The sequence below is a fragment of the Dermochelys coriacea genome, chromosome 9 (genome assembly GCF_009764565.3).
Source record: "Dermochelys coriacea isolate rDerCor1 chromosome 9, rDerCor1.pri.v4, whole genome shotgun sequence".
NCBI lineage: Eukaryota > Metazoa > Chordata > Testudines > Dermochelyidae > Dermochelys > Dermochelys coriacea.
Genome location: NC_050076.1, coordinates 27,507,547 through 27,531,739, shown reverse-complemented (window position 1 = coordinate 27,531,739; position 24,193 = coordinate 27,507,547). Strand labels below are relative to the sequence as shown.

At 39.3% G+C, this 24,193-nt stretch overlaps 1 protein-coding gene across 3 annotated transcripts; it reads right to left on the bottom strand.

The window, feature by feature from the left end:
• Positions 1-9: 9 nt before the first annotated feature.
• IGSF10 (immunoglobulin superfamily member 10) lies at positions 10-24,193 on the bottom strand. 3 transcript variants are annotated; one of them, XM_038415601.2, is made up of 7 exons: positions 23,664-24,193; positions 22,326-22,575; positions 19,828-19,957; positions 17,492-17,882; positions 11,469-15,908; positions 9,921-10,821; positions 10-5,562 (listed from the first exon to the last, which is right to left on the bottom strand). In XM_038415601.2, the coding sequence occupies exons 1-7, from the start codon at positions 23,734-23,736 to the stop codon at positions 3,654-3,656; spliced, it is 8,094 nt and encodes a 2,697-aa protein (XP_038271529.1). In that variant the 5' UTR covers positions 23,737-24,193; the 3' UTR covers positions 10-3,653. The 3 variants fall into 3 exon arrangements, with proteins under 3 accessions (XP_038271529.1, XP_038271530.1, XP_043348300.1); XM_038415602.2 differs by having other exon boundaries at positions 23,751-24,193; XM_043492365.1 differs by lacking the exon at positions 23,664-24,193 and having other exon boundaries at positions 19,828-20,000; positions 22,326-22,463.

Sequence of the window (24,193 nt, the reverse complement as noted above, 5' to 3'; positions counted from 1 at the left end):
AGAAGTAGCTGTGCTTCACATTTTTCTTTTTAATGCAAATTTCATCGGCAGTGAGGGTACAAAATGTGGTAACAAAAACCTGAATAGCCACAACAGATTTTTCTCTAAATCGTTTAGGGCCTGAACCAAGTCCTGTTGAAATCTGATGGCAATATTTCCAATGACTTCAATGGGAATTGGATCTCTGGGTCTCATGAACTAGGTTCAACAAAAGTCTCCTTCCAGCTTTTGCCCTTTGGAAGCTTGTGCCAGGGTCGAAAAGCCCTGCAAATCCCTTTTGCTGTTTCCGCAGTGCTCTAGCTGGGCCTCGCATATATTGAACTTGACCTAAATGAGTTCTTCCTCTAATAGATGTATTTATTATTTATTTTGTATGGTAAGTACTTAAATTTTTTAATTTAGTTCTTAATGTTGGGTGATAGTCTTGGTTGTGTAATGCATACTGCATTTATAAATTTGGTGCAAAAGCACAAGTTATACATTACATTTATTATAAAGAGATATAACTATTTTAACTTTAAGTATGTGGTATATTTGCTCATATTAGAGTAAAAAAATCAGTAAATTTACTATGGTTTCATGTAATTTAAGAGTTACTCCATATGATATTTTTTTAGAATTAGATGCACCAATTTTGAATGTGAAACATGCAAGGCATTTCAAAATATATGGGAATTTTGTTCTCATGTTCTGTATTAACTCATCTTTTAATTTACCATAATATAAGTGTACTGTGTGGTGTCATAGTCAGACTTGCATTGAATAGAAGAGAGTCAACACTCAGCAAGCATTGTAGAACTGTATGAAAGCCCAGATAATTAAATTTTCATAAACAGTTTAGTGTGGAAAATCGTAATATCAGTAATTTGTATCTAATTCTGATTTCCACACTGCAAAGTCTTACCCATGAAAACAACCAGTAGGATCGGTCAGCATCTTTACTGAAATAAAATTCTTGTGAACTGCTTTGTACACTGTCAAAATTATTTAGCTCAAAAATTCTTCACTTGACCATCTCAGCTTGTACAGACTCTTATCAAAAGAGAGAGGCCACTCATTCCACTAAATGAATAGGTTGTCTGTTTTGAAAAGTTAACATGTGCCTGTACATTTATTTTCTTTTTTTTTTTTTACATTAGGTATTTCAAAAAAAAGCCTGATGAAAGTCGATATCCCTGTCCTTTCAAGTGACTGCATATTACTAGGATAGTATCAACCACAAAAAAGCAGACTTAAGACCAGTTTCTGTCCTCAGCCACATCCACACAACACCACTGACTACAGTGGGGCTTCGTGGTTTTAGCTGAGAGCAAAACTGGGAGGTGCATGTTTACTTAATAGAATTTGTTTGTTTACAAATTAATGGCATTGAAAGCGTCAGAAGCAAAATACAATTTTAACTTTAATTTTTCTTTCGGAGCAAAGACTTAAAACTGTGTTAAACAAAAATAACCTAGATTACCATATAATCAATGTTCAGTAGTCCCAGGGGACCTAGTCAGCAAAAGTATTCAAGGCTGCCGTGCCTTGCAAAGCCCCAGAAGTTCTTGGGTCCTGACTCTGCTTGCGTCAAAGTTATTCAGCAAAAAAGATCAGGTTGAAACAAAAGCTATTTTAAAAACAAATGAACAAGCTTGCAACTTTTTGATCCTAAGGTTTTGGAGCTGGCTAGGAAGCTCATGCAAATAACTTTGCCATCAACTCATTGTTCTTAGTTACTTTGAACCTCACAGCAAATCAGAGTAACTGTCATGTGTGACCACAATTAGGAAGACTTATTAACACCACATTAATGGCAGGTCTTCGGATGGTTCTAATTTTTGCTGCTTTTTCGATGAAAATGCATTTTAGTTTCCTGTACACTAGGATTACTTCCCTTCACTGTCCCTTGAATGGTTTATAATGGGAGTGAAAGTTTTGTTAATCCTCTGGGCCAGTGTCCTTTAATGCTCTTCACTGGGGACTAAAGACATTCCTGAGATTAAGCAAACAGACCTATTTAATCCAGCCAATTTTCCTCTACCTATCAATACAAAGGAAGGAAGGAACAAGCAGCTATCATATATGCGGCTGATCTCAGGAAGTGATTGATCCACCACAAAATAATCAGTCATGCTTTAGACTGTGGCCTCTTTTTAAAGTTCTTCCCCAGCTGACTAAAATTTAGTCAAATGGGGTAGAATCTGCACTCAGATCTTGGAAATATCCTGACCATGTTCTGAGTATCAAGAGCCTGCATGACCTATGGATTAATTCAACAGATGGGTTGGGGGGTGTTGCTTTGTTAGTGTACAGGGGTTTCTATTATAGGGCCTTTTTAATGCGTAATTGAGCTATATCTATTTTTTTCAATTATTGTTTTAAATATTGTATGACATTTTGCTGATGTAAGTTACTAGGATGGTGTTACACGATAGGAACTGCTCTACACTGTTTTCTGTATCTAACAGATTTTCTGTGGTTACTGCTAAAGAGGCATTAATTTCTACTCTGCAGTCTATGATCCCAGCTGGAAGGGGTCACAGAGCTCAGGTTATGGGCATGGGAACCAGTGGCAGCAAAACCAGCCTGCCATATTGCTGGTGTGGAAAGGACCTCGAGGAGTGACACTGAGGGGCTTCTGCTCCATGCATATGTCCCAAATTTGTGAGTTTAGGCCCAACATTCCCTGCAAATACTCAGGTTCTGCATTGGTGTTGGAGCTCTGCCGTGAGCCTACATTAACACCTCTCTTAGAAAGACAAGTCAGTTAGTGACTTAAGTTTTTGAGGTTTATTTAGCCCAGGGAGTCCAAAAATTTTCTCTGGTGCAGAATGCGTAAGTGGCCATTTCCTGTTGAAAGGGGCTTTCTTCTGAATTTGCAGGAGGCAGATGCTTGGGAAGACTATTTTCTATTTGATTGAGCCCCTTTAATTCTAAATTCCTATACAAATTGATGCACTTATTTTTTTTAATTTGAAATCTTTAGAAGCTGAGCATGTGGTGAAAGGGACATTGTACCAAGCCACTCTGTTTTAATAAGCAGGTTTTGTTGCTTTTGAATTTTTAAACAGATTAATAAAAACCCCTATTATCCATTTAGAGAGCATTATTAAATCATTTTGTATTTCTCCTACTGCCCTGGAAAAAGTTCTCCATTGTGAAAGAACAGAATATCTATTATTTAAAATAGCTAAACACTTATTTTCTGTGAAATATTTATAAAAACTACAAAATATTTATACATATCAGTAAGGCAATTTAAATCACAGTAAAATTTCCTCTTTTTTGTTCTTAAATATTTTTGCATTATGTGTGCCATGCTTATCATAGTGATACAAGATGGACAATAAACTATAAAAAAGGCCATCCTTTACTGAAGATTTTTCAGGTACATTTCTGGAAAGCAGTTTTATTTTCATCACTATTTGTTGGCAAAATAGAAGTGCCTTATATTTTTAATTGAAGTCTATTTGTCATTGAGTAAATCCATTCTAGTTCATAATGCAAAAATTTTTCCCAAGTCTTTCTCTTTTGCATGTTCATTGTACATTGATTGTTGTAAATGTATTTGGATCCACCTACATGCTTCATGGCTGCCTTTGATTAAACTGCCACAAATAAACTCAGTCCAGATGGAGACTTTAACAACTGCTCAGCCTGTATTTCTCATTTCAAACAACTTGAATATATGTTATTGTGAAATCACTGCCAAATTGATTCTTAGCTATGCACTTGTACATGCCAGAATCTGAAGATTTTGGATTCTGAATGATTAATGTCCCTTGGGGGTGAAGAAGTTCACTTCCAGATGGTCTGCCTGTACTACTTGGGGAAAGTACAGAGTGGTCTGGCAGCTCCCATGTGATTTCTGGTTTTGGTATCCCCAGTGCCATACAGTTGAGCTGAACTGCTGCCCCAGCTATAGTGTGTATACTCTGTGGTGGTCTATTTGTAATCCGTGCGGGATAGGCTACAGTCATTACAGGAACAGTTATAGATGACTCTCCAGCATCGTTCTGAGCCTTACACAGGTAGTTTCCTCTATCACGAATGGTTGCTTCTCGAATAACTAAAGTACCATTTTCAAGTAATATGTATTTCCCAGTAATTTGAGGCCGATCTAGCACATAGCCACTTGGTACTGTCCATATAATGTTTGGTTTGGGGCTTCCATCAGAGAGACAGTGAAGGGATAATGATTCCCCACTGATGCTCTTTATTGGTCCTCTTGAATGAGTAAGAATAGTGGGCTTCTGACCAACTTCCAAGATGATCAGCTTTTCAATGTAGCCTACTTTATTTCTAGCTGCACAGCGATACTTTCCTGCATCATCTTTGGAAGGATTATACATGATGAGGGTACCATTACTCCCTATATGATACCGGGAAATTCTGGCTCCATTGGAAAATCGTGTGCCATTGGGTAATATCCAGATGATTTCAGGAGGAGGGTTTCCATCCACTGAACAATTTAATATGATAGTTTTTCCTGGTTTTGCTATTACTTTTTCATTGAATGGATTTCTGAACATTGGTCGTCTTAGCATTTCTAATACCTCCAACTGTACTACCAATATGCTTTCTCCTCCATCATTACGTACCATGCATATAAAATCTGCTGTGTCTGAAGGCCTTACATTCCTAATTTCAAGTGTCCCATTTTTGTGTACTGTTATTCTGCTCCCATAGTATGGAGCTGTTAGAAAAATATTGTCAGGCATTATCCACATAATTTGAGGGGAAGGTGTCCCTTCTGACATACAATCTATTTGCTTCTTTGAGTGCCTTATTGCTGTTGCTTTAATGACAGTTTTGTTTGTATATAAACCATTTATCAGGGGTGGTTTAGAAATAACATCCAGTTTATAAAGTTTTGTGTCATCTCCACCAGAATTACGGGCAACACATACATACTCCCCAGCATCCAACAGTTTCACTTCGCTGACTGACAGTGAGCCATTAATGTGCAGTAAATATCTGTCTGTTGAAGCTGAGATCATGTCACTGGAAGGTAGCAACCAAAATATTTTTGGCTTGGGTTCTCCAACAACCTCACAGTCAAATACTGCATTATCCCCAGCTGTTACTTTAGCATATATCTTGTAATTCTGCTTTATACGAGGTGAAGCTGTTACAACTGTAATGTGTACCTTCATTTCGTCTTTTCCTAGTGTATTTTGGGCATAACAGGTATAGTTTCCCTCTTCAGCTATTCCAACCTTGTTGAAATACAGAGTTCCATTGTCAAAAAGAATGTATCTCCGAGACCTGCGTCCATTGTCATCTGCTTGCATCACATTATTAATCATGGTGCCATCTGGCAAACTCCAGGAGATCTCAGGCTCAGGTGATCCAGAGGCTTTGCAGTCCACTTTGAAGTCCTTCCCATATGGTACCTGTTTTTTAAAATACTGTTTTTGGTCAATCTTTGCTGGTTTCATAGTCACACTGACTTTCATCAGGATCAGGTCATCTCCAATTCTGTTTCTTGCTACACATAAATAGTCACCTGCATCCTTTTCTGTGACTGCCTCAATAAACAAAGATCCATTAGGATAAACATGGATTCGACTTCCCATTCTAGAAGAAAAAAAGAATAGTTTAATATGTAGCCACATGCTAAAGAAGAACACTGAGCCCTAATAAGTGATGTAAAGATGTATGGACTCAAGTGGATGAATTGCTGTAGGTTTTTTTCTTCTATATCTTAAAATTGTGCCTATCCCATGTTGTAGGTACATGTACACTATCCATTTTAAGGAAAAACAAACAAATATCAATATCTTTCCCAACCCTGTTCCCACATTTTTGTGAGGACTAATTTATCTTCCCCCTTTGACCACATCAAACCGCCCCCCCCAAAAGACTGGGAAAATAAATCTTGCTATGTGCCATGAAAGTCATCAAACTTGGGCTCTATCAGATCAACAGGGGAAGAGAGATCCAGAATTTATGGGCCAGGACTTCAGCCAAAGCCAAAAAGCAGCTAGCATAGGTCAGATGGTTGTATGCAAAGCAGACTTAGAGCTCTCCTTTACATTGTCTCCCTCCTGCAGCAGTTGTGGATATAGACATTTTTCTCCTGCATTGTGTAAAACAACCTGATGGCTGCTCTAACACCAGGGAGCTGAAAACACAACCCAGGATCAGCATGGCATAAAGGGTATCATGACTGTCGTCACATTTCCCTATGACAACTGCAGAAAGGGGAATGCAAGGTGTAACAGCCACTGCAAGATCACTCTTATAGAAAGATGATTGACTCCTGGCTGCTTAAACTGAATTTAGAGCCAGTTTATGCTAGCAGTGTGACACATTAGTTAGAACATGCTGCACCAGATAATCTGGACCTGGGAGTCTGATTCTGATCTCACACCAGTGTTTGCACTAATGTAATTCTAATGACTTCAGTGGAGATCCTTCGGAGACTCAGTGGTTCAAGTGAGTAGAATTAGGCCCTAAGGAAAACATTCCTTCCACCATTTCCCTCTGTTTAAACTTGAGGAAGGTGGGGGAAGAGCCATACCCAGGTTTTATAAATCATTTATTTGTCTTATAGTGAATGTATAAAATGAACATTAAAGGCAATGTAATTAATTTTAAATGGGAAACCATTTATTACAGCTACCTATTTAATAATACATGCTTACTGGGTTATCAGTTGTAAAGAGAGGGTCATATATTGCTCTTCTGCAGGAAAAATGCACACGGCAAGAGAGATGGGTGAATTCTGACCCTTTACTGATGCAGAAGAAAACCTTCATCTAGAGTGTGAGAATATGCCTGGTTTTTTAATTAGATTTTGCCTTTGTTGCACACTGTATGAAAAGCTTTTGTTTTTTCCTCTTCATCTCTCTCATTCAGCCTTTTTAAGTCTACCTAGTCTGCACTAAAGAAAAAATTAGGCTAAATTATAAATGTTCTACACACCAAAATTTCAGGACCAGAGCTCATCTGAATCTGGCAATAACCATTCCATGCTTGCGGAACTTAGGAGCTCCTTAATACTGAGGTACCATTTTTGTGAAGCTACTAAACTCTGCCGCATCAAGTGATCTTTTCCGTTTTAGAATATCACTGAAAACTCTGGAAATTAAGAATCTGTGCAGTTATTTGACACCTTCATAGACCTAGCCTTTCCTAAGTAAACCCTGTAGATCTCAACAAGTATCTTTTTGGGAGGAATTCTAAAAGTATAGGTTTTATAATTGTGGAAGTTGTTCATATAATCAGAAATCTAATCTGCTTGAACTTTTTGCTTGGGAAGTAAGTTTCAGAGTATGAAGCAGTCTCTGGAGTTGTAGAATGAACCCGACCACCCCTGCTGCCCTCCCCCCATCCAGCTCTTTGTTCAATAACTAGATCCCAGAAAACAGGAGAAGATGAGTGAGGAACTTCAGTGACAGGCTTTAATAAACCTTTCCTCAAATCTCTGTGTAAAAAGAATCTTAATTTATAATGCTTCTAGCCGCCTGTAAAAAGTGATATGTGGTGATAGAAGGTTCTGCAGCTTTTTTGGTGTGCAGGACATAGATAGAAAGCTAGGACTCCCTTGCACTGAAAGCAATATCGCATTGAAATTGGCAGTAACTTAGACTCACTGGAATATCTCCTGCTGTAGTGATTTTCAGTAACAGAATAGTTAAGTGTAGGTGGAGTCTTGCATTTAACCTGGGCACATCCCTTGTTTCTTCCATCTAAAGCTCATCTACCATGTTCTTCTCCACTAGTGGCAGAATTCCAGATCTGGCCATTTAAGATAAGTATTAATAAAGTGAATACAAAGGAAGTATGTTGTGTGTGTGAATTTGGTAGACATTACAATAAACTGCAAACTTTTATTTAAATCAACTCAGTGTCAGCAGATTTGATTTTTTTATTTTTATTTTTTTTGTTAAAATAGACTGTCGTTGAATTGGGCCTTTTAAACTGCTATTTACCATTTGAAATCATAATTTTAACACTGCAATGTAAACTGTGAAACAATTAATTTCTTTGGTCATACTTACTGATTTGCCAGTAACATGACTGCAGTAAATTTATTACCAACTTTCAGTAATTGGACTATAAACTCACAGGATTTTGCTTTTAATACAGTAAATGAGGTTTATAGGTTTTCCCTGTAGGGATATTTTCTATCTATAAGTAAACAAATGAATATTTTAGTAATGCCAGTCTGTCTCCAGCCAAATGGCTGGCAACTGGTGTATGCACATAGTCAAAACAAAGTATGTTAACTGGTACCCAGTCTTAGCTGCACTCATTTTGTAACTGGCTAGGATCTGAGACATGTCAGCTCAGCCATAAAATACAGAAGTCAAAGCAGCTGTCAAAGGTTGCAAGAGTAATAAAGACCCTCATTTTATAAATTTGTGTTCTCACTATATTCCATTTGCTTTTCAGGAGAAACTATATTCATTAGATCCTGTTTCTTAATGAACTAGTAATTGGCTTTTCATATTTTTAGCAATTATATTAGTTTTGGAATTTTGCAATCAAAACTTTTATTTTGTAACAGTTAAACTGTCCCCACTTCTGCTCCAACAAATTTAGATTTTATTGTGCAACTGTTTTAAATTTTGTGATGGGAAAGTGGTTTATTTTTATAAAAATAAATTGCTAATTGTTACCAATTAAATATTTATATGATATCCAACTATATCAGTTTGCTTGCCATTACATTCACAAACTATCATTGTCACTGCTAAATTGGTTTTTTCAACAAGCAGTCTTACAAAGCTTAATTAAATTGTTACTATGTACACCGGATTCATAGTAAGTTTATTGTATTTCTCTGTAGCCATTGTGCTCTGAGATGCCTTTAATTTAATTGATTTATGTTAAATCTCTTCTGTGGTACATATGGCATGTAAAAGCCTTTGTAAAGTAAAAATCCTCAAGCTTACTCTATAGCAGGGGTGGGCAAACTTTTTGGCCCGAGGGTCACACCTGGGTGGAGACATTGCATGTAGGACCAGGGCAGAGGGTGAGGTACAGGAGGGAATACAGGGTGTGGGAGAGGGTGTGGTGTGCAGGTTGGGGTTCAGGGCAGGGGCTTAGGGTGCAGGAGGGGTTCAGGCTCCAGCCCAGCACCGCTTACCTGGAGCGGCTCCGGGGTAGCAGCAGTGCACACCAGTGCCAGGGCAGGCTCCCTGCCCCGGCCCCACGCTGCTCTGCTCTGGAAGGTGGCTGGCACCACGTCCCTGCAGCCCCTGGGGGAGGAGGGGACAGAGGGCTCTACGCACTGCCCTTGCCTGTGGGTACCTCTCCTGAAGCTCCCATTGGCTGTGGTTTCCCATTCCTGGCCAATGGGAGCTGTGGGGGGGTGGTGCCTGGAGGTGAGGGCAGTGCATGGAGCCCTCTGCGCTCTCCCCCACTCCCAGGGCCGCAGAGCCGTGGTGCTGGCTGCTTCTGGGAGCAGCGCGGGGGTCGCAGCACTGCAGGGGTGGCAATCCCGTGGGCCGGATCCAGCCTGCAGACCGTAGTTTGCCCACTCCTGCTCTAATGTATATATCCTGCATGAGGGTCAATTTTATATTATCATCCAAATCCTATTCAACTGACATACATATGTTGAGGATTTGGCCTTACATCAGAACAGAATAAAATGACCTAAATTCAGCCACTGTATGAATAGATTAGGCTTCACTGATTTAGGTGGGCTACACCCCCTTATAATAGGGCTGAATTTGGGCCATCAATATTAGAAATATAACAATAAAATCACATTTTCTGTCACTAGAGATGACTCACTTTTATCATGGGTTAAAAACAAATTTGGCTTCAGTTAAGCAGAGTTACAGTACGTTAGGCATTTATGCTTGGCAATATCACAGGATTGATTCTTTAAGAAAATTCTTGCAGTGATTTGTGGTCTGCAATGTTAAAGTAAGCACTAGAAAAATAAAACGAGCTCAGTTACAAAGAAACATTCCTACCTGTGCCATTGGTCAACAACTGCCTTGGAAGGCAACCTCCAGATTATTCTGGGCTTTGGCTCCCCAGTAGCTGAACAGTTCAGAAGCAATCTGTCCGCAAAATTCAATTTAGTCATTTTCAGAGATGCAGTTGCTATTCTGGGAATTGTATCTTTCTGTTCCACCATGAGATTTACCACCCTCCTCTCTGACCCAGTGGAGCTTGTAGCTATGCATTCATAGTTCCCGCTGTCAGAAGGAGCTATGTTTCTTATGTAGAGGGTTCCATTGGAGAACAGGAACAGTTTGGCATTTACAAAATGCAGAGGCTTCACTACTGTTCCATCAAAGAGGACCCAGTGAACACTCGGATGAGGGTTTCCTTTTGCTGTGCAGGGGAGTTTCAAACTTTCACCCATAATTCCTGCAATGTGTTGTCTCTTCTCTTCCAAAATAACAGGAGGTGCCACAATCACCTGTAGTTTTACTGTCAGCGTATCGGCACCAGCTGGATTACTAGCCATACATGTGTAAAGCCCTCTGTCATAAACAGTGACTTCCTTGATTATTAAAGTGCCATCTGATTGCACAGACGCTTGTTTACTTCCTGGAAAAGATTCCGAGACGTACGTTTTGTTTGCTAGAATCCATGAAATGGTAGGGATGGGCCTACCTTCAGCTCTACACTTCACAGACACAGGCTTTCCAGAATAGACAGTGATCACTTTTGACCTGCCCTCTAGGATCCTCGGGGGATATGCCACCACAGACAAAGTGACCAGGAGCCGATCTGAGCCATGCTGATTGGCAGCAATACACAGGTACTGTCCACGGTCCTGAATGTTCACGTTCTGGATGGAGAGGGTGCCATTAGCAAGTACTTCAAACCTGTTGTCACGCTTGCTTTTTGATACATCAGTCCCTAATTAAACAAAAAAAGTAAAATATATTTATATTACATAAGAAGCCTTTATTTATTTACTTTCGCGTTTTATCTAATACAATAATATTTGCTAGCAAAAAAACAGCTGCCTTGGTTTTTATCCTGCACTCATCACCATGGTATCTGAGCCCATTTTTTGTTCCAGCCTACTTTCCTTAAAAGGGCTAAAGAACAGTGACAGGAATGAGAGAAATAATAGTGCATGTGTTTATGTATATTGTGAAAGATGTATTACGGAATCAACAAAAATCGGGGGCTGAGCGGAGCAGAATTGCTCAGCAATGGAGTGCAGGATCTTATTACATTCTTAAGAAGCATGGTCTTCTGTATAGGCCTCACTACTATAATGCTATTGTTAACATATGCTGAATATGGTAAACATTGTTAAATACAGATTGACCTTTTTTCCTTTCTCTCTCTTTCTTGAAGAGCTGTTTTATAAATACAGTAAGACACTTAAGGATGTATGTGCAGTGCTGGGATATTACTACTTTTCAGCCATATGTAGTATTCATCTTATTGCTTTATGGCTGATATCCACCTAAAGCATGGCAATATCCCAGCATGGTGCCCCTAGCACCTATCTAGTAGAAGACCATCTTTTAAACAAGGCTTATACAGCTTACCTGATGACACTTTAGTCCAGTGAATTGTGGGAAGGGGATTACCAGTCGCTTCACAAGGGATGAAGGCATCTGAATTAGCCAAAACGGTAAAAGCAGCCAGTTTTCCTCCCACTATTCTAGGCTTTGCCAATCTATTTTTATATAAAGAGCCTAGAGCTATGAGGTTGTTGTTGGTTTCTTGATCTGCTGTCTTGTCAGACCAGCTTTTGACAGAATTGTCCTTGTCCTTTTTCCTTGCAGGAGTATATGGAGTGGAGCTCTGTGGGAATTTTAATGTAGTCAGAGTATTAACTGTTAATGTTTTGCCTATTTCTGAAACTTCAGGAGACTGTTTATGCCAAAACTTGTTTTCCCACTGGGGAGATAAGGTGATTTGGACGATACTTGTGTGTGGTGTCTCTGTTATTTGGGATGTTAATGGAGTAGGAGGCTTTATGATGGGGTTGCTCACATGGTTGATCATAGTTACAGCAGGAGATTTGGTACTGAGCTCAGCTTTGTCAGGAAATGTTGCCTTTGCTGTATGTTTCTGCTGAATAACACTCTCTCCCATTTTTTGGTGTGGTCTTTTTCTTACCATTACAATAGTTTTGTTTTGTTGATTAGGCACTGATTCAGATGTTACAAAGGATGTGGCAGGTAATACTATGGTGGTGTTGAAAGGCTTCAAAGAAGGTGATGTGGCTGGGATTGTAATGGCAGGTTTTTCAGTTAAGAGAACATCAGATGGTAGTTTAACAGGTTGAGTGTTCTCAGCTGTTGTAATTCTTGTTAATGTTTGCATAGTTGTTGCAGGTGAACCTTTAGTTACATCTTTTGTGTGAAGAATCTGTGGCACAGTTGTAATTGGGATTACACTTGTGTTCTTGTAAAGAAATTCAGTGGGTATGGGGATGGTGGGCTTAGTTAAAGACTTAGCTGTTGTCATGATATACAAGGTTGTGTTCACTGATGAAGCAGTGTTGGTGCTATGGCTTGTAGTAATACTTTGTGAAGTCATAATCTTCTGGGGCTTTTTCCTCCTTTGATCTCTCCTCCTTCCAGCTCTGAATGATTTGATGTTAGTGATTTTCATTTCAGTGTGGGGAACAGTAGTAGATCTAAATGTTGGCATTGGTCTTGTTGCAGTCATTTCTTTCTTCATAACAGTTGGAAGATTAGAAGAATAGGCTGAAGATGGCAGTTCTGCAGTAGTAAGAGATGGAATGGGAGACTGTTTCTCGGACATACTATTATCATGACTGACAGGTTTAGTTAGGGATAAGAGATCATCTGTTTGATTCACTTCCACTGAAATCGTTGTTAAATGTAAAGGAGAAACTCTATCTATGGGTAGTGTTGCAGTAGTTTTAGGAAGCATGCTGGTTATTGCTGATGATGGCACTGTATTTGTTCGTCGTCTGGGTAGCTTCTTCAATAGGTCCTTTTGAATGTGTGTCTTTCCAAAGAGAAGGTGCCAAGGAATTTTTCCTCTTAAAACTTTGGAAGAAGTTCTAATTTTAGTGGTTGGGAGGATGGATTTAACATTTGAGGATGTCTTGCTGTCGGCAGAAGTTGTAGTTTCCATAGATACACTAAAGGTGTGTCTTGCAGTTGTAGGGAGTCTGACAGTGTGTGTTTCCAATGGTGCACTGGCCTCTAGTTTCCTTTGCAGGGTACCCTGTATGCTTTCACTATAGAAAGGCATTACAGTAGGAGTTGTTTTTTCTCCTTCTGCAGTGAGTCTATTTTTCTCTTCAGCCAGGAATGCTGTGGTTTGACTTGTAGGCTGCTCTGATGTGAGTTCTGGTATATCCACTTTTACAGGTGGGGGCGTATGTGTTTCTGGGCTAAGCGGTTCAAGAGAACTTCTGGAAGGAGTTGCAGGATGTGAACATGATAGACATTTTGTGTCCAGCTCTATAGCTGGAGGCAGAGTTGTACTTTCTCTACCAGATTCTTGTCTCAAAAAATTATATCTATGTCCTCTGATAGCTGGAATTCGATCTGGTCTAACAATTCGTCTTCTACCAGAAATTTTCCTTCGTCTTCCATATCGTTGTCTTGACTGTGGTGTATTAGCTGTAACGTCTCTAATTATCTGAATCTGCTGATGAGTAATAACAGTTGACCCTGGTGGTAGTTTAGGAGTTATTTTTTGAGTACTAAAAAAATAAATGTGACCAAATTCAGTGTTTGGCTCGCTGACTGTCACTACAGATATTCGATGATCTGATTTAGTTGAAGTCTTATCAATAGACTCAGTAAATAAATCAGGTTTTTCAACTATGTTCTGGGAAGTGACAAGGCTGGTAATTTCAGTAACATCTGCTGTTTGTGTTGTAGATATGATTTTTAAATACTGATTACTTTCCCCAAAAGACACCAATCTGTGTTCAGCACTAAAGTCTTTAGCTGTACTATTCACTACACTAGATGTAGTTAATGGCTGTATAATGGTTAATGATGATTGATTTAATTCAGAAGTTTCCAATGAGTTTGGTCTTGTGACTGCAGATGTTAGATCTGCATTTGGCTTTTTGCTCTTGGGTCTTATAGACTGCATAATCCATGGACTTACTGTTGAAGCTACTGCCTCTGTAACCATGACAGTTGTTTTAGACTTGAAATTACTTGATGTAGTTTTAGGTTCTTCAGTTACAATACTTGAGGAAACCTTTTTCAGAGTAGGTATAGTTTGTGCTTCAGATGCTAGTATAATAAATTCTTCTTCTGGAGGTATATGGTCACCAGATGTTTCTTCCTTATCCCCAGACACCTTAGAGGATAGATGGTCTGGTGTAGGTGATTTTGTTGTGGCATTTTCTTGTTTTTCTGGCAAAGTGGAATTCTTCTTTGTTTTTTCAACAAATGCTGCCCAATGCTGTGGGTCAATTCTCCTGGCTGAGGAAGTGAATTGTCTTCTGTGTCCCCTAAATCGTCTGTTTATTTTGTCCCCATTGCGTCTGTAAGTCATCTCTCTATAGTTATTCCATTTATTTGCAATCCCTATAGGTTGATTTCTGAATGCAGAGTCAGTGAGTGCTTTACTTGTTACTGAAGTTTGCACAGTAGCTAATGGATACTTATGTTTTGTAACAGCTCTAAGCTCCTCATGACCAGATCCATCTCTCTCTCCATTTTCTTCTGGAGCTGTCTTTTGTTTTTGTGAAGCACCCTCATTCACTTTAACTAGCACTTGGAAAATCAAAAAATCCATACCATATTGATTGGCTGCTACACATCTAAAATAGCCACTATCTCGTTCTGTCAGCTCTTGTATTTTTAGTGTACCATTGTGGAAAATATGTTTGCTTCTTACAGACTGATGAAGAACTGTGTGCTCAGGTAGGATCCAACTAATAGATGCGTCGGGGACACCAACAGACTGACATGGAAGGTAGAGTGTGTCACCAATGAATGCCGAAAGTTGAGCCCCATTAACATTGTTGTGTTCCACATAAGTATCAATCACTGTGATCCTAAATGTTAGGACATCTGCATCAATATAGTTTGTGCCTATGCAGTGATAAACTCCAGTGTCAAAACTATCAGCTGTCCGCAGTGTGAATTTTCCACTTTTAGCTATTATGATTCTTCCATCTTCACTAACATATGGCGTTCTAACTTTGCTCCCATCGGCTAATATCCATTCAATGGTAGGAGTAGGCTCTCCAAATGCCTGACAGTCCAGTTCCACGGTCCCACCCACTAAAACAGAGTGTTCAACACTTGTTTTATTATCTCTTGAAATTATGGCCCAGCTGTGTCTCAACTGTTTTTCATTAGCATTGGGCAAGATAATTTGAGCATCAGTTACATATCCAATATGTAGTGTGCTGAGTGTGGTTGCTGTCCTGTCTAATTGTAATGCCACCTGGCCTTGGAGCAGCCAAGAAGGTTCAGCTGTCAGTTCACTCTCTACATTGGTAAAAACTTCTTCACTTTCAGAGTACGTCTGTTTGTACTTGTAACTGATGTAAGGCACTTTGGTCAGTAAGAGATTCCTTTCGAGTTTCAGGGGAGAATCACTGTATAGGGCCAATATGCTCCACAGCTGTTGAATGTGTTCATAATCAATACTACACACCAGAAATGTTGAAAATGATACTTTGAGTACTGTATTATGACCATCTTTGTCAAATGAGAGTGGGGACATTTTTGTGGGTTTTTGAACATTGCAAACCAAGTTAGCCTGATTTCCTGTTTGGTCTGTCATATTCAACATCATGGTTCCAATGGGAGCTATAAAATCTTTGGGAGAGATGGAAATGAAGTCCCCTTCATCTGGCATAGTGATGTTTTTAAATTTCAGGGAGGGGTCTATGGTTGGCTTACTACAGGTTAAAGATGCAGATGGGATGTTAACTAAATGTTTGCCTTTAGAATTTCTGGGATTGGCACAAACTGGACATTGCTGGGTACTAGAAGAACCTCTGTCTTTCTTGCACTTTATAATATCTAGGGGGAGGAAAAAATAATGTAAGTTTTTGTGATACTAGTTCCAGTACCAAAACAACAACTTATATTTTGCTGAAAGATCTTTCCTCGAATAAAGGGCTATGAAGTATTGACAACAGAGATCTTTAAGTCATCACCAAGCTTTATTTTAACTGTTGTCGATTCCATTAGTGAAACCTTCAGCATGATTATCATTGCTATCACAGCTAGTCAGCATGCCACAGCCTTGCCTTGGGAAGCACACAGCTCCAACAAGAGCTGTAGGAAGCATCGTTCTATTGTGCCCAGATCCTGTTCAGGGGGGCAAAAGGGAGAAGAAACTCCTTGTGCCTTCTTCTTCACTTGTACACCTTCCCTGTGGTCAGGCACAATATGGCCCTAATTAATTGAGGCTTACCATTGTGAGGTAGGCAATTATTACTTTACTTCTTTTAATGACCACAAAGGCAAGCCCTGGAAAAAAAAATGGGACTTATCCACGGCTGCCTTTATTCTCCTTTAGCCACAAGACAATCCTTCCCTTTTATCTCATGCTTTCCAAAAAATCATCTGTCACACATCTTATAGTGGTTTGGTAACATCATCTGGTTACGCTTTGTCATGAAAACAATTTATCTCAAAAATTTGTCTGAAGAAAGCTGCTTATTCTTGTAAATAATTATTATTCCTGAGACTAACACTGCAAACCATAATACCATGGTATGCTCTAAAAATATAAAAACTAACAAAAGTATTTGTTCTGGTAATCAAATTGTAAACTACACAAAATATTATACATTTAATGCATCTCTCTATCTGCACTTCACCTAAAATGAACCCCAGTCTAGCCCTAGAGGGAACCACTTAGAGAGAGAGAGAGAGAGAGAGAGAGAGAGGATAATTCATTCTTGAACATTCAGCTTTGGGCACTGCCAAAAAAGGTTCCATTTAGAGATACTGAGCTTGGAAATGTATTGGGACCACTAACCTCAGTTCATCTAGGCCACTAAACAACATTCAGATATTCCCTATTTGCATGCATGTGCATGCACCTGGCTAGCCAACAATAATGGAAATAAAAGAGATGCATGGTAATTTAAGGGAATAAGGTACCATGGGCCCATGGAATGGTAAGGAATAACATTTTAAACAGCTGACAAGGAAGTCACAGAAGATCAACAGAAAGTCACAGAGTAAAGTGTTGGACTTTAAAAAGCGTTATTATAGTAATGACCAATTTCTTACTCTTCATAAGTAATTTAATTACTAATTTGCATGCAAAAAGAAAAAAGACAACGACTACTATAATGCCGCTATCCAGAGGTTACTCACTGGTCGTCATAATACTTTGCACTTAAATAGTGCAGATCAACGAAGAATCTCAGCACTTTCAAAACCTGGAAGTTATTTTCTCCATTTTAATGGTGGCTTAGAGAGGTTATGGTCACACATTAAATCAGTGGCAATTAGAAACACAACCCAGATCTCCTGGCTCACCCTGTAGCAACTAGAGAATGATGCTTCCTTTGCAAAGACCCCCAAGGGAAGTCACCAATGTAGTAAGAAGGTATAAACAAACAGAAATCTTTCAGCTCGTACTGTACCTGGCCATTGTTCTGCCCAGTCTACAAACCATTGTAGATCACAATCACAGGACCAAGGGTTTCCATGAAGATATATGCTCTCTAGTTCAGGCATGTAAGAAAACATCTCTTGTGGTAGTGAAGTTAAGAAGTTGTCAGACAAGTATATATGCTTTATGGAGGATGTTTTAAATATCTGGATGTAGCGCAAGGTGACAAAAGCATCTGGATGAAGCTGTTTAAGTAAATTTCCTTCCAAGTGCACCAGCCTCAGTGATGTAAACCCATAGAAAACTTCTGGGTGTACAAATTCAATTTGATTGTGGTCCATATGCAACCGTACCAAGCTCTTGAGACCATGAAAAGTGTCCTTCTGAAGCATTCTGACTTTATTATAGCTCATTTTTAAGACCTGTTGGTGAAAAGATAGGGATAAAAAGTCTAATAAAAAACTACATTATTTTGGTATTGATAGAAGAATTCTTGCCAACTTTGAACTATTACTACTCAGTTAGGTGAAGTACCTAGATATGAGTGATGGGCACTATGGGAAAAACCAACAGATATTATCATTTTTATAAGTGTGGTTATGGTCAGACATGACCTCAAATCTCAACAGGCCAATGTATGTATACACTTTACTCATACCAATAGTCCCAATCAAACTGCTTTTGTGAAGAAGGTAAGCAGGGTCTGACCATAAAATAAGTGGGTGTATATTTTTTTCTTCACTTACTACTACAATGCCTATACAAATATGGAAGAACAAGCTGGATCCTTGGCTGACAAATATTTTGTCTGACAAATAATGAAAAGAATTGTTAACTTAGTCCCAGTTGAAGGATCTTTTTTATGAGAGAGAATGTGCTAGCCAAACTCAACTTTCTGATGGCACTTTGTTTGCAGACTTGCAGTCTAAAATGAGCAAATTTGGCAAAAGGTCATTGAGTGCTAATAAATATGGAATGATAAAACCTTTTATGCAGTCATTTTTCAGGTTGGACTCATACTTTACATACTTTAGTATGTATGTTCTTTAGTAGCTTCCTAATCTTCACAAAGAACTGGTGATGCCTTTATGAATTACTGAATGTTGCAAATTAGTGAGTAAACAAATACAAAAAGCAACGATAATGCACAAAATCTACTTTGTTCAAGTATTTGCCAAATCTAATTGTTATAATTATTTACAGTCATACTTTGTGTTCTTCTAGTTAATAGCAGCTGTGGATCAAAGTTTCAGTTGGGGAAACTTTTAGGCATTGTCTACATATGGAGCCATTCAGGAATAGCTATTCCTGAATAACTCCATATGTAGACACTCTTGTTCCAAAATGAGTGCTTTATTCCGGAATAAAAGTGTCCACATGTAGAGTTATTCAAAAATGCTGTTCCATATGTAGGTAGACAAGCCCTTACTCTCTTTAACTGCCAGAGGACTCTTGAAAAAACATACAAACAAAACCCCTCAGCTCTCTACTGTAGCTTCCAGGCTGTTCAATGAAGTGCAAAATGCTCTGAAGTTCATCTGTTGGAGCTACCCCTAGTGAAATATGCACTAATACAGCCAGAGGCATTGCAGCATTTATCTAAGGTGGAAAATAGAAGGTCAATAATTTTAAATTAACATGTGTGAGCTGCACACAGACTTGGTCTGAAGATAAGTATATTTTATTTAATTTTTTAATATTTCTGAATGGCACAATGCACCAGCTGCTCCAATGGCAGAACTGCCTCTGAACTGGTAACTTACTTTATAAAAATAAAGTAATTGTTATATATGACCTTCCTATAACAATCTTCTAGGAAATCTCTGCAGAAACATGCTAAGAAACCCACTTGATTCTGTGTAAAATTAGAGAAGATCTACTGTCATAAGTTTACTAATGTTTTATTTTAAATAAGAAATAAAGCACCAAATATTATAAACCTGTCTCATCCACTGTTAATAAATCAAAGAACTGCCCTTAGTATTAGAATGTAGCATTTTCTTTCTGTCATACGAGGAGTTTGCAGCAATACTCTCCCTTTTGTCTTGGTGGATATGAATAAGAATTGCAACTGCTAGATGGACTAGCTAGGACAGTGCTGGCAGATATTCACCACGCTCCTCAGCCTGGTATCTAAGTGCCACGCTGGGACAGAAAGAAATTTCCCCTGTGGGTATAGTATTTCAAAATTAATTACACTGGGAAGGGGACAAGCCTGATTTCCTCTGAAGCATTTTTCAGAATTACCATTAGAAACAGGATACCAGGATAAATGGACTTATAGGTCTGTTTCTATAGATTTGTACCTTTTGTTGATTTTTCTGTAGCAAAACTAAGTTGAGACCACCTTCTAATTTCATTTCTTACCTGTAATGCATTTAAATCAGTGAATGTCTTGTCGGGGATTGTATGGATCTCATTGCTGTGCAACATCAACAACTCCAGTTTCTCCAGGCCAGAAAAATCTGTTTCAGTCAGTTTAACCAAGCTGTTGTAACTGTAACAAACATTTCATTCCAGATCTGGGTTTAGTCAGTCAGCTAAAGTTCAAAAGTAAAAAACAAAAGAAAACTTTCTTTTGCAAATGCATAACAAGGATAGATTTTAGTTCTGATCTGACAAGGCAAATTCTAAATGCTGTTTTCATCTTAGCAGGTAAAACTCAAAGATTTTGCTAGTCTGGCACAGACTGATTCCTGTGGACTGTATTCAAGTAGGTGGTGAAATATCTGCAGTAGATGAATGCAAGAACATGAGAAGAAAATTGCCATCTTTGTGTAGGAGGAGAAGGAGCTTCAGTACTGGTAAATGTCTACAATAATGCATTGAATTTTTATGATTTTTTTTTCAAAATTATTCATGGCTAGTGAAAGGTGGGATCAGCTGGAGTCTTTATTACACAGAAAATACAAGCTTCCCCACATTACCCCATCAATGTGCCTTAACAGCAGATGGAGTTGAAAGAACGTAGTTCACTGTCATTGCTCTCTGCTGCAATTGTTAACAAGAATAGATTAATCATTTCAAAGGCCAGAAGAAGTGATTGTGATAATCTTTCTGACTTTCTGTATAATGCAGGCCATAGAACTTCCCCAAAATAATTCCTATTCGAACTAGAACATACCCTGTATCTTTTTTTAAAAAAATCCAATTTTGATTTAAAAATTGCCAGTCATAAAGAAACCATCACAACCATTGGAAAATTGTTCCAGTGGTTAATTACCCTCACTATTAAAAATGTGTGCCTTATTTCCTGTTTTAATTTGTCTAGCTTCAACTTCCAGCCATTAGATCTTGTTATATCTTTGTCCGCTGGATGAGAGCCCATTAACAAATTTCTGTTTCCTGTGGAGGTATTTATGGACTGTGATCAAATCACCCCTTAACCTTCTCTTTGTTAAGCTAAATAGATTGAGTTCCTTGAGTCTATCACTATAAGGCATATTTTCTAATCCTTTCACCATATTTATGACTCTTCAGTATTGACTATGATCAGGGATATGGTGATGTGGATGCCTCCCCACCAGGACCTGGACAGAGAATTGAAGTTTATTTTTCATGGGCCAAAAAATCACCGAGTAGTGGTGGTGGTTGGTTTTTAATAATTATTATTATTATTTATATTATGGTAGAACCAAAAGGCTCCTGTCAGGATTGTGGCCCCATTGTGCTGGGCACTTGATCACTATGTGCCTGATGCCATGCCCACTTGAGTAGAGAGAAAGGCTCCTGTTGACTTCAGTGGTCAAGATGAAGCCCTATCAGCCTGGGCTGGATTTGAACTGTGGCCACTGTTAACCAGCCCATTAGCGGGCCCTCTAATAATAATTATATGGATTAGACACACTCGGATACAGATTTTTTTTAAGTTGCTGGCTGGTCTTGTTTGATTGTATTATCAAGACTTTCACAACAGGGCATTACAGAAAAACAAATTTGAATAGATAACTTGAAGGTTAGTGAGAAATAAAAAGGGAGAAACCATCTAAAATAAAATTAACATCTATTCCCTCCCTCATTTACCCAATTATAGAACAGAATAGTTTCTGAGACAAATATTCAGGGAAGTGTTAGTTCATATCCAATTAACAGATGGAAACAGAGGAGGCAAAGTATCATATGAAAAGTTTTTCTCATGGTACAGTATGTCCAAAGTGGAAGTGCTGGCACTAATCTTCATAGTATCTGAGGCCCATATATGTTAATCAATTTGTTCTCACAACAACCCTGTGAGGTAGAAAGTATTATCATCCTCAGAAAGACTAAATGGCTAACCAAATGTTACACAGTAAGTGGCAAAGCTCGAATTTGAACACATCTATTGAGTTTCCACTCCAGTCTTAACCTTTGTAAGGATGATCTCAATTCCAGGCAGGAATCCTCTGAATTCACTTTTACAGACTCAGTAGGTTCAGATAAGTATAAAAAAAAGAACTGTATACTCCAAATCATTGGAGGTTCTTCCATCCCTAGTGATAAAATGATTTTCCCCACTACTTTTATCCCACCACCTTAATGCAAAATCAAGTCTCAGACTGCCAGTTATGGAAAAGGGAAAGTGGGTGTCTATTCTTGTGCAAATTATGGTTCAAACCAAATAAATTTTGTTATCTGTTTTTAAAAATTATATTCCTTAAATTATTTAACAATTGGCCCCTAGATTCTGAAACCTTGAACTCCCAATCAATGTGGGAGAACATTAGGTTTGCCAGCTGTTACTGTAATGAATTCTGAATACTGCCAAATAGTAGATTTTAAAGGTTTTTAAAATCAATTTTAACCCAAACCCAGAAACTCTAATTATATTTTGCAAGGCAATGAGAGTTAACTGCACAGCATAGATAAAATGCAGATGTTAAACATACCCTAAATTGATGCGCTCCACGTTTTGGGGGATGTGCGGGGGGATGGCTGTGAGGTACCGGAATGTACAGTGTACTTCAGTAGGGACGTAGCAGGCACAGAGCCTGGGGCAGGCACTACTGCTGGGAAGAGTAGCCAGGCAGAAACTGAAGAGAAACTCCAGCAAGCAGGGTTTGCCTCTGCCTTTTACTTTCATCCTGCGTGCTAATCCTAAAACAACATCCCTCACAGCAAGCATGAACAAATGCAACCCTGCAAACAAAACAAAAAACACAAGCAGTCATATTATGAGATAAATATCAGGTATCTTACACCTGGGTACTTGTACAACTATTATAGAAAAGTTTGCTACCATAAAAACTGTGGGGTTTTCCTCACTATTCAGATCTATACAATGGCTTGAAGTATTTATAATTTTAAAAAATCCTGCACAGTTTCTTACTTTTAATGACAAGCACTAGGCATGCTATTGCTTACAGGTGTAATAGTAGAAGTAGTAGTAGTAGTAATAAACCTGACAGCCTAAAGAGACTGTTGTTACAAATATAATATATATATATATATATATATATAGGTTATTTAGAACATCCATAAATCTGCTTGTAATTAGTTCTTGCCAAAGAACACGTCAGCTCCTTTCTTGCCAAATAATTACTCCAAACAAAATTAACAAATTTCAAAGAAGGAGCTAGTTTCAAAATCAGCCTCTAGAAGCATGACTAATGCCACTCAAATTTAATCCTGTTCTTTCAATTCTTTAGACTATATCCAACCAATGAATCCCCCCCTCCAATACTCTGCTTCTGCCGTGGGTGAGGGTTGGCATAGAGTTCCACATCAGAGATCGTTGTTCACCAGGAATGTCTATTATCAGCTACCAGAATTTGGTACTTAACAGTCTGGTATTAAAAGCTTGTTGGGATCTAAACCTTCCCTGAACTGAGCTGCATGGGTAACAGTCTAACTACAGATAAGTTCAGATGCAGAGACTATTGCATTATTCTGAACTGTGAATTTCTTTTTGTTCAAAAATCTGTGCCCTAAGCCAGGGCAGTGCTAAGCACCCTCATCTCTCAGTGAAATCAACAATTTTCTCAGCATCTCTTTGGATCAAAATCCAAGGGAGGCCGGGAGTTTAAAGAGTCTACAGCCTCCCTCCAGTTCCTTTGAGTCTTGCAATTAGCACAACCGCCTGCAATGCACCTGCTCAGGTGAATAAGAGAAGCCAGAGCTGCCTTTTCACAGCATTTTATAAATGATGAATAAGTAAAACTCTCAGCCCTTTCAATGTTCATACACGAATTTTACGCTTAAAGCAGTTACTGTCAGTCCGGCCTTACCTGGGCAAGGAGCAAAGGTGAGACGGTCAGAGCGATCACTGCAAAGACCGTAACGAAATGCCCCTCGTACCATAGAAAGGACCGTACCTGAGCCTCAAAATTGTAATTAGCTGGTTTTTTTCTCCGTCAGTGCCGCTTTCGGTTTATGAGTGGGAAACCAGGAGCGAGGCACACGCTGGGGGGGCGGGAAGACCGGCCCCCACGGGCACTGAGGAAAGGCCCCTTGCAGCAGCCAGTCAGGTGCGGGGCAGGGCACGCACGGGGCTCCGGAGGCGCGGCGAGAGGCGCCACCTTCCCCCCGCCCTCAGCGAGGCGCCGGCCCCCGAGCCGAGTCAAGTCTCCCGCGCGCCGTGTCCGCCTGGCTCCTGCCCGTGCGCAGCGCTCCTCCCGCGGCCCGAACCCCGGGCTCCGGAGACCCTGCCCCTGCCCGCCGGCGCTCTCGCCCCTCCCTGGGCAGGTGCCGGGGCTCTGGGCTGCGCCCGCTTCTGTGGCTGCAGCCCGGGGTGAGCGAGGGGCTCCCGTGCCCTCTC

Bases quoted from the DNA above. Each gene is read 5' to 3' on its own strand.
- IGSF10 (XM_038415601.2), bottom strand. From the start codon at position 23,736: ATGGTACGAGGGGCATTTCGTTACGGTCTTTGCAGTGATCGCTCTGAC. The intron at 15,909-17,491 runs GTACAGTACGAG...TCCTCCCCCTAG, and splicing joins CTGGGCAGAACAATGGCCAG to ATATTATAAAGTGCAAGAAA. The intron at 10,822-11,468 runs GTAAGCTGTATA...TTGTTTAATTAG, and splicing joins CTGGACTAAAGTGTCATCAG to GGACTGATGTATCAAAAAGC.